Source organism: Hypomesus nipponensis, chromosome 19 (assembly GCF_054491055.1).
Source record: "Hypomesus nipponensis isolate SF chromosome 19, ASM5449105v1, whole genome shotgun sequence".
NCBI lineage: Eukaryota > Metazoa > Chordata > Actinopteri > Osmeriformes > Osmeridae > Hypomesus > Hypomesus nipponensis.
Window position 1 is genome coordinate 12,062,393 of NC_140379.1, and position 11,190 is coordinate 12,073,582.

Sequence of the window (11,190 nt, forward strand, 5' to 3'; positions counted from 1 at the left end):
TCTCCCATTGTAACCCTCTGTAATTCCCCCTCTCATGATTGATGATGTCGCTGTCTGATTACACTGGGACAAAACCTCCTGAGATCACCTTTCCTGTCTGTGGGGTGGAGGAGTGTGTGTGTGTGTGTGTGTGTGTGTGTGTGTGTGTGTGTGTGTGTGTGTGTGTGTGTGTGTGTGTGTGTGTGTGTGTGGGAGAGGAGGGGTTAGCGGCTGAGATGAGTGGCCATTTTAGCTACTGTCTTGCCACATGCTGAGCTACGTTCATCTGATCATACACTCATGGTCTGTCACCCGACCAAAGCAAAACGTTTAAAACATTTTCAGAATTCAATGAATTTTCCAGTTACACGTAAATGTGTACATTTTACTGTAAAACAAATGTCTAAGAAAACTCCTTCCCCATAAAACTCATGATGCACAAACTGATTTTGATAAATTACAATGGAAAGCCAGACACAAAACTACCACTGCAATTGAAGACAAAAACACTGGTGGAACCATGGTATAAATCATTCAAAATGAGTGTCTATTGGCTGAGATCAGGTCACTGCCTTGCCTTGTATAAATCAGATTGGTAACCTGTGCTCTTTATAAGAGAGACAGAGTCCCATCTCTCTATGCCCATGGTGGGGACAGATGCCTCATTATCCATGCCACTGGGGACAAAGCCAGACCAGCACCCGATGCCCCCACAGCGGCATCTAGTTTCCCAGGTGACGACACACGCCAACCCCAGGCCACTGTCGGACTGGCTCATCTCTGACCTCTGCGAACACAGGCCACTCACCAAATCACATTAAAGATTCAGAGGGCCCAAAGATCCCCATCAGGTGTGTTAACAACAGCATTGTTCCTGTTACCCCCTGCTCAAGATCCAGTCTAGAAAGGCACCTGTGTACCCACCCCCCCTCGACATACACACACACACACAATTCCAAGGCCCCCTCAAAGATACAATGACTAACCAACCAAGCTTAATGTGTGTGCGTGTGTGTGTGAGAGTATTCAGTATGTACCCCATGGAGCTTGTACTGAAATTAAGTTGCATTTGCAGTTACATAGGCCTACCAGAATTGAGTATTGCAGTCACTTCCATTGGTTAACTACAGGCACTATTTTGGAGTAATAATTTGTTGCATGCAGTACATGTGCACTGAAAGAGGAGAAGATCAGAAAATGCAGAAACTTATTTTTTTTGTATTATTGTATTTATTTCTTTAACACACAGTGACATATAATAAGAAGAATAACATTCTATTTTTAACCTTTCTTGAACTCAAAGCTTTACAATAAAGTACAAAGTAAAATTTACATCATCATAAAACATAATTAACAGTAATAATAAGAACAGACACAATTAAATTAACATTATTACCCGGATTAACCTTATTGAAAAGGTAGGTTTTAAGCACATTTTTAAATTGGCCAAGCGAAGAAACATTTCTGATGGAAACAGGTAGTGAGTTCCACAGTTTATTGTAGACCAATAGTCATTGAACAGCCTAGTTGATCGTACAGCTCTCCCTCATCACTTAACAATTAGGTAGCTAGCTACGTGGTGTCATCTAGTGGTGAGAAAAAGCTTTCCTGTGTCATGCTCTTTTGCAGGGCAAAAATATGCTGGAAAGCTTTTTTGTGAATGGCACAAGTGACATTAAACAACACTCTTTCATGTTTCCAAAGTAGCCTATATGTCAAATGTGTCCTTTTAGACGGTATACCTTATATTGGAGCATTTTTATTGAGACATTTTTTTTTAACGCTTTACATTCTAAATATTCATGTGATACTAAATCACATCCTCATTAAAAGAGTATAAGAAGTATATTGAGGTTGAATATGAATAAACAATTTAAACTTCACAAAAGTTTTTCATATGTAGTGACGTAAGTTGGCCGTCAGTTACTGACGCCGCGTCTCTTTGTTGGTGTAGCAGCAGCTGCGCTCATGTTGTTGTACTCCGGCTACGGAAATATTTTCCCCTCTCGAAATATATCGTCTCCTGTTACGGCGAAGTCCACACATATATTAACGTCTTCAGTTCATATATTACTTTGCTATAATACGAAGTTGGCAGAGTAATGGACTCAGACGAGGGTTATAACTATGAATTCGACGACGAGGAGGAGGAATGCAGCGAAGACAGCAACGAAGAGGATCCCGACGACGACACCCTGGAAGTGGAGTTGGTTGACCCTGTTGTGGCCGGTGGTGAACGAGATGAATGTGGGGAGACTGGTGGCAGTGGCTTAGGCCCGGGCCAAGACGAAGAGGACTATCGATTCGAAGTACTGACTGCTGAACAGATCCTTCAGCATATGGTGGAGTGTATCAGGGAGGTCAACGAGGTCATCCAGGTGAGTGTTTGGAGGCATACTGATCTCAGGAAAGGCCGTGGATGTTGTATATCGATAGGCCGCAGGTTATTAAACATAAACACAGCGATGTCGGCTTGCTAGTTGTGATAATATAGGTGATTGAATGTTAGGTACCCATGTTCGATAACTACCTTGCGTAAAATCCACATTCACCGATACATGTGTCAACTAAGCGATTTACTGGCTAATATAGCCTTACTTGTCGGGTAAATTAGCTTACGTTAGCCTAGCTTGTTAAGCGTATGCGAGCTTGTTAGCTAGCACTAGTTGTTGGCTAGCCATCTAGGTCAGGAACTTTTGTACAGTAATTGGCATTGGGGACAGTTGGATAGTCAGCTTGGTAGTTTACTGTCATGTTATGTGAATTATATATATATAAATCAAATTGAGAGAATCAATGTGAAGTTTGCTTATATTAAGCTAACTAGACTAGGTTGTATGTGACTGATATGGTTGGCCAAGTTGGCAATCTCTTGAAAGCTAGCTATCTAGATATCTATCCCGTCTGAAAGCTAAAGTTCGCTAGCTAGCTGGTTAGCAAGCCGACATGCTATAGCACAACTAGCTGAGAAAACAGAAGACCCATCAACCTATTGATCTTGATAGTCATGTCATTAGACTTAATCTCGTGTAACTGGACAATTAGGGCTCAAAGTAGGTCAGCATGTTTATGGTTCAAATAGTTTATCATTAGGCGAAGAGAATGTTGATTTTCATAAGGATTAGTAGAAACTTTCTTTGGGGATTAGTGCTACAGTAGCTAGCAAGCGGGAGTTGCTAGCTACAAATTCCACCTGAGTCACAGCCATCTGACATGTAAACTAATTTCTGTGGTTGCAAGCTATCAAGGCCTTAAACAACATGGCCGAATTCAGAATCTTTGCTATTTATGCCAGCCATTAAGTTTGACTTCAATGAAATTAGAAGGCTTATTTACGTGTATTGGTTGCTGTGGTTAACTTGCCTCCATTAAACCGAAGTAATGTATTCTGTCAAGTATCTGCGACATGTAGTGTTATTGTTACAACCTGTCTTTAACAAAGTAGATTTTGGTTTGTGTCATAGACTATATATAAATGTTAAATGTTTTTTTTTTCTTCTCCAAACTTCTACTGTTCTGTAGAACCCTGCTACAATAACAAGAATACTTCTTAGTCATTTCAACTGGGACAAAGAGAAACTGATGGAAAGGTTAGTTTGTGAATGTATTATTAATCAGCCATTTTCTGTACTGAATTGACACTAAAGCTTAGTATAATACAATTGGTTGCTATGGCCAGAAACATATTTTAATGTTGTGTTGACTGCTTTGCTCAATTAAGTTATTGATGGTTACATTCCTTTACTCATGCTATGGGACCCATGACATGGGATTTCATTTAGGTTACAACTTGAGTACCATAAAGTATCATACCTTTCAAAATTTCTTAAATACTTTTTTGTCATCCAGGTATTTTGACGGGAACCTCGACAAGTTGTTCTCAGAATGCCATGTCATCAATCCCAGTAAGAAATCAAGGACAAGATTGATGAACACAAGGTCTTCAGCTCAGGATATGCCCTGTCAAATTTGCTATCTGAACTACCCTAACTCGGTTAGTACCAGGAAGAACACATTTTGGTCGGTTTGCTATAGACAGTAGTTTGATTGAAGTTCACTATGCAATCACAGCCAGTAGCCCTCTTTACTATGTACTTTGTTGAAAAAAAAGTCTTACCCACAACAGTTTTGCTTGAATGTATAGATACTCTTACAGCATGTTTTGCCAAAATACTGTTGTCATGCTACTTAAGTTGGCATATGATAGCGTTGTAAAAGTTGTCGTCGCCCCCCCCCCAGCATTAGAACTGTTCTGAATCGTGTTTTAAGAATTTGTTTCCATTTATAGTACTTCACCGGCCTGGAGTGTGGACACAAGTTCTGTATGCAGTGTTGGGGGGACTACTTGACTACTAAAATCATTGAAGAGGGAATGGGACAGGTAGGAGCCACACAGTGCTTTTATCCCCTCACACAGTTGATGCTTTGATGACTTATCTGTATAAAAGTAGTGTGAAGAAGCCTATAGCTGTAAAAAAGTAAAAGTGTGCTGATTCCAGCATTCAGATTATTGAGCCACAATCTAATCTCTTAGTTATCACAGGATATGTTTTCAATGCGTTTGTTAGTTTCTTTGCATTCTGTGCATAGTATGGATTTTTCGGTGGCTCCCAGATCAGTTGTTTATTTACATTTGCCTAACAGTTGTATAAAACCAGATTCTCTATTAATTTGGCTGTTAAATTTAATTATTTTCTCCCTTTTAAAGACAATCTCCTGTCCTGCTCACAGCTGTGATATATTGGTGGATGACAACACAGTCATGTAAGTAATCAGTTCCAAATAGTTACTTTTCTTTTAAAGTGAAAAACAACAGCAGGATCATACACACCACAGTATACCAATTTAGTGGGAAATTATGTAATTCTATCCATCAAGTCTTGATAAAATCTCCCTCATCTACAATAAATTTATTTTCACAGGCGACTGATAACAGAGTCCAAGGTTAAGTTGAAGTACCAACACTTGATTACCAATAGTTTTGTAGAGGTAAGTCTTACAGAGAATTCACATATGCAGCGGTATGGCACAGGAATTCCATGCCGTGCAGTACTGTGTTGGTATCAATTTAACACTCTGTGGGGGTGTTGACAAAGTAAAACTGTGTGCACCTAGTTATGTTTGTTAGGTATTGGTGTACTTGTTTCCGTGGTCCGTTTTTATAATAAGCAGATAACCTACGTTCAGTTTAAATCTCGGTAATCATACCCAAAAAAATTATATTGCATTGGGACTATTAAAGACAGCAAGACAATGGACATTGTGCTTCAACATCACTGAGAAGTGAAACATTTCTCATATTTTGTTCACCCCCCTCATTGCTCAAATCCCATGCTCCTCGGCTCCTTTCACAGCGTATTCCAACACACCATTCTACTCTATATGTGAATGCTCCACAAGGATCTGGAAAGCTTGACATATACACAGACAAAAAATGATTGATTAAATGAATCTTCTAAATCAATGCTCCTTTCTGTTTTCTTGTCTCAGTGCAATCGACTGTTAAAATGGTGTCCAGCACCTGACTGCCATCATGTTGTCAAAGTCCAGTACCCAGATGCCAAGCCTGTGAGATGCAAATGTGGACGGCAGTTCTGGTAAGGGATAACTAGTCATAGTCAACACATCATAGTGTTTTGGCGGATGGTTTAAATGTTTTTTTTTTTTTTTCTCGAGCATTTTCTCCATGATTAGTTAAATCTTTCATTTTGGAATGTTAATTGACATGGCAAGCACCTAAATGTAGACATCAGTCAGTCAGAAAGTATCAATGTGTTGACCTGATTTTATTCTTATTTACACACCATTGCAGCTTCAATTGTGGTGAGAACTGGCATGATCCTGTCAAATGTAAGGTATGTTATATATACAGAACCTGCACATGGCCGTGGCAGATACTCCAAAGAAAGAGTTCCTTAAATATTCTTATGCATGTCCTACATGATTTTAAACTTTCTGTAAATGTTTTCTCCATATTATTTAGTGGTTGAGAAAATGGATCAAAAAATGTGACGACGACAGTGAAACGTCCAACTGGATCGCAGCAAATACAAAGGTATTTAAAGGGATATTTCACTCAAAATGCAAATTGACCTCACTTTATGTACACAAAGCAAGATTATTCAATCTTGAGAGTCAGAGACCAATATATGGCTTAGTTTTCTCAGTGTTCTCACCCACCTCTTGCTTTAATTGTTGAATGGAAAACAGTGATGGTGCACTGATAAATGATGGCATACTCCAGCATAAATATGTAGTTGGATTATGCCATTGCAGATCATGGCACTTTAATTGTTTTGCTTGACATTTTTTCAATGTTAAGTTGTGGGTACGCAAACTAGGCCATCCAAAGTCATACCTGACTCTGACATGAAATGAGGTGAATGTGTATTTTGAGTGGGCTATTCCTTTAACCATCTTAAAACGTATTTGGTCCACTGCAATGTGTGACTGGACAAGTCAACTGTCAACTTTGGCCGTCAGGAGTGCCCCAAATGCCATGTGACCATTGAGAAGGATGGCGGGTGCAATCACATGGTGTGTCGAAACCAGAACTGCAAAGCAGAGTTCTGTTGGGTGTGCTTGGGACCCTGGGAGCCGCATGGATCTGCTTGGTGGGTGCATTTCCATCTCAACTGGATGTTTACAAGTTTCACCTAACCTGGTGCCCCTTTATTTTGCTTTGCTTGTTGTCCACTCCATGATCAAGTTTGCCACTGCCATCAAAGAGTTTGGATCTTTTTTTCAAGTCCTACCACTCCTCAAGTCGTCTTCTTTTATACATTTTTGTTCACACAGATCACACAATAGCTGTGGGTAAACTGCAAACTGAGCACACGGTCTGACCTACTTTGTCTGGGTTAGTTATAGTTTCTATGCTAGCATTCAAGAGAAACTCAATGTCTCAAGTTCAATTTGCAGCAAACGACCCCGGGCATGAGTTGCAAACTTAAATCTACAGATAGTGATAATGGACAGTGCAATTATGGGATGTGTTGCCAGTGAATTGTATATATTGTTTGAACAATTGGGCAGGATGAAGGACAGAAGCTAAATAGTTATGTTCACTTAAGCATTTGTATTTCCTTGAACTGCCAAACACATTTAGACTTAATAGTATTAGACCAACTCATATACTTTTCAAGAAGCCTGCCTAACCAAAACAAATGGGAAGTCTAACAGTCTATCTCAGTTTTCATGTTATCACTTGCATGCATGGCGAGGATGAGCTGCTCTCAAGTCCAAAATTGTCTTAAAAGGAAACATGCAGAGTAGTCACCATCTGTCCTGTCCACTGAGAATAACAACGGTTCATAACGTGAAATATATATATATATAACAACAGTTCATATATATATATATATATATATATATATATATAGATAAAATATATATATTATATATATATAATTATATATATATATATATATATATATATACATTATATATATATACATACATACACACACACACATAAATTCCATTCAAATGGTTTTGAAGGTTTTATCCATGAAGAATTACTGGAAACCCCTTAAGGGAGAGGAAATGTGTTAAGTAAAAAAAAAAAATGCAAGCTACCATTTTACTGTGTGAGAATGTAATTTCAGATCAGTAGAAAAAAAATAATCTTATTTTGAGTCAATTTACATTTATACTTTCAGAATGAGAAAGAAGTTCTCAAACCAACCTCAGATTCACGTTCTGCTTTACAATGAAAAAGAATGACCAGTTCAAATTAACTATAACTCATTGATAAAGTCAGATACTAAGACCATTCCAAAATACTATGTCACACCTATTATCTTCATCATTCAGCAGGTACAGGCACCTATTTTGAACCTTGTGCCATACAAAGATATTTCTACGTATTTAATCGCAGCCTTTGCAATTTTTCTCACACTCGGCTAATTCATTGCCGTGTTTTGTAGGTACAACTGCAACCGCTACAATGAGGATGATGCCAAGGCAGCGAGGGATGCCCAAGAGGTAATATGAACCATAGTCTTAATGAACCTCATTCTGGCACAGTACCACCACAGAAAAACATGGTGTTCTCATAAAACTACGTCTTCTTTCTGTCATTCGTTTACTTTGTGTGTTTGTAGTAGTAATCTTCAGGTTCCTTTATTTTACATACATTCTCCGTTGTAATTATTTCCTATCAACATTTTGTGGTTAGGATTTTTTTTTAACCTGATGGTATTCATAAAGATTAAATAGTCCCTATCCTTTTCAAAGTTTATTAAATGCACATGAAACATCTGTTATTTGTATGTAGAACATTCTTCTTTCTGTAACCTACACAAGTCCAACGTAATGAGCCTCAAAACTAGCACTCTTTAAGACCCTTTGACTTTCACACCTAATGCCTTGTCAGTGTAGAGCACGCGTGCGTTAGGCGTGTGTCCCTAGTCTGTCAGGCCCAGCTACTAGTTCTGATTAAGAGCCAGGTGTTGTCCTCCCTCCTCCTCCAGCGTTCCCGAGCTGCCCTCCAGAGGTACCTGTTCTACTGCAACCGCTACATGAACCACATGCAAAGCTTGCGCTTTGAGCACAAGCTGTATGCCCAGGTGAAGCAGAAGATGGAGGAGATGCAGCAGCACAACATGTCCTGGATTGAGGTGCAGTTCCTGAAGAAGGCTGTGGACGTGCTGTGCCAGTGCCGCTCCACGCTCATGTTCACTTACGTGTTCGCTTTCTACCTCAAGAAGAACAACCAGTCCATTATCTTTGAGGTAGGAAATAGGCAGTTTATTATGCACATCCCATACACTGCAATTGGCCTTAGCAGAAAATGTTCAAGATAGTGTTTTATAATTTTATATATATATATATATATATATATATATAATTTTTTTTAGAACAATCAAGCAGACTTGGAGAATGCCACCGAGGTGTTGTCTGGGTATCTGGAGCGGGACATTTCCCAGGACTCCCTGCAGGACATAAAACAGAAAGTACAAGACAAGTACAGGTGAGGAGGCATTTAGTCACGAGGACAGCTATCCCTAAAACTGTAATGTACCTTGAGGTTTACTTACTATTTTGTGTACATTAGGACGTCATCTTTGTTGTAAATGTAGGTTTTAACCAGCATTTCAAAGGCATGTTTGAAATTAACTGTTGAACTACCTTGGCTTGCTTGCTCGGTTTTCATTTACCTTTGTTCACTACCTTAGATACTGTGAGAGTCGGAGACGAGTGCTGCTGCAGCATGTGCACGAGGGCTACGAGAAGGACCTCTGGGAGTACATTGAAGATTAAGGATAGACTTTTAAGAATCTACCAACTAGAGTGCTGATGCAAAGCGTTTGGGGCAGCACTGGTCTCAGCCATAGCTGTTGATTGTCCCAATATTGCGTTTCTTTTGTTTGTTTTTTTTCCTCTTGGATTTGTTTTATGGCAAGATTAAATAAATTATATCAAAATAAAAAGATAGACTATTTAAAAAAGAAGAAAAAAAGGTTAATTGTACAACAGTATTGTTTGTAGAAAATTTGATCGTGAGGACGAAAAAAAGAAAGAAAAAAACTCCCCCTCAATTGGTCAAGTTTGTAACATCACTCCCTTTCAGGTCATTTTATGTTTTTCATTTATTTTCAAAATTCCCTTGTGTGGGTTTGTGTCCAGCTCAATGCTACATGTTCAAGCCATGTCTTGTTAGAGCCTGTTTTGGTTTTTCGAATGTTGATTTACTGATTGTAAGGTGCAAAACTATGGTTGTAAAGCAAACAAAAAAATAAGCATAGGGTGTGCAGTATAGAAAGATTTTTTCTTTTCCCCAAATGTAAATAATGCATATGCATGCAACAGCAAGTGTGGCACACATTTCTTTCTTTTCTACAACTTAGAAATATTTATTCTTTGCAAATATTCAGTATAGTTGCTGCGTAGAAGACATGTTCCTCTTGCTTCTTTTGAATCCATTCTTTGTTAGGGTTTTGGAAGCTGCATAGCTAGTGTACACATGACACTGGAAATGGTTATTTGATGTTTGCTGGAGTTTGGATGAGGTTGTAATAGGTTTAAAACTATTCTGACTACATGTATGGAAACTTTCATGAAAGGATTTCTGTAGGTATGACTAAACCAACCTTTTTCTAAAATCTTGTCCAATTTTGGTCCAGAAACAGGCAGATGTTGAACTTGTAACCCTGGCTTTGAAAAAAAAACAAAATCCCTTAGGAGGCATTTTGAAAGAAGAAAACTGGACTGGGAAAGGAGTCCTGTCTGTTTGATCCTTTTTTCACCTTTCTCTCTGTCTTGTTTACTAGCCCTCCAGTTTTTCCTTAGACATTCTAATTTTAAGATAACACACTACCAACTGTTTCATGAGAGCCAAATTGAGTGACATTCACTCATTGTTAAAAGAAAAAAGACAAAAAAAAAAACTTTAACAGACTTGAGCTTTTACTCATATGGTTTTTGTATGCACCTTGGTAATGAGGAAGATGATTATATCCTGAAAGCACTGTTCAACTTTGGAGTTGGCATTATCTAGGTCTAAAGAACTAGAAGCTGTGACAGAGCTACAGTCAATGCTTCCTTGTTTTCCTTTTCTTATCGTCGTGACGAGGAGTATTGCTTTCAATAGCACAATACAATTGGGCTATAATACCTGCTTTGTGGGCTTTAAGGAAAGTCTTGTCATACAGCTGCATATTAAATAAAGACAAACGCATAGAGATCTGCTTAGATGTCTGCCGTAAAGCGCTGGCATTTAGGCTGTGATGAGAGTGGCGTTTACACTGGGTTGTACAAATAGGCTAAAAGCCAATTACCTTTGTAACACTTTCCAGTTTTTTTATGAGCTTACGAGGTCCAAAACAAGACAGCCCGGGAGGTGTGGTGAGGCACAGCGCTTTTCTCTCAGTGTTTGTTGGCATTTAGGATGTTGATGCTGCTGGCAAAGAAAGAAATCTCTTCACCAAAGCGTGAGTCACCTGAAAAATGATATTTTTATCTCTGTTTCTGATACTTCTGGGAAATGGAAGTTCAGATACAGTTGCTTTCATGTATTGTAACCGTTCTTACAAAAAAGTCCTATTTAAGTAAATGTCATTAAAAAGGAACTGTGTAGGTCTTTTGTGTTCTGTTGATATTGTAATTGAGTACCAGCTCTCACTCTTAAAATTACAATAAACAACCAATAATCAAGGCAATTATGTAGCCCACTTTCAGCCAAGATTTGTACTGCGTCAGCAGCAACAC

The 11,190-nt window shown here is 38.7% G+C and overlaps 1 protein-coding gene across 1 annotated transcript; it reads left to right on the plus strand.

Annotated features, from left to right (window-relative positions):
• Positions 1–1,927: 1,927 nt before the first annotated feature.
• On the plus strand, positions 1,928–11,062 carry LOC146247061 (E3 ubiquitin-protein ligase arih1). Its single transcript, XM_084682607.1, has 14 exons — positions 1,928–2,357; positions 3,502–3,569; positions 3,829–3,973; positions 4,268–4,360; positions 4,688–4,743; positions 4,902–4,968; positions 5,470–5,576; positions 5,792–5,834; positions 5,963–6,034; positions 6,463–6,593; positions 7,908–7,965; positions 8,454–8,714; positions 8,841–8,953; positions 9,159–11,062. The coding sequence occupies exons 1-14, from the start codon at positions 2,082–2,084 to the stop codon at positions 9,241–9,243; spliced, it is 1,575 nt and encodes a 524-aa protein (XP_084538733.1). The 5' UTR covers positions 1,928–2,081; the 3' UTR covers positions 9,244–11,062.
• Positions 11,063–11,190: the final 128 nt, after the last annotated feature.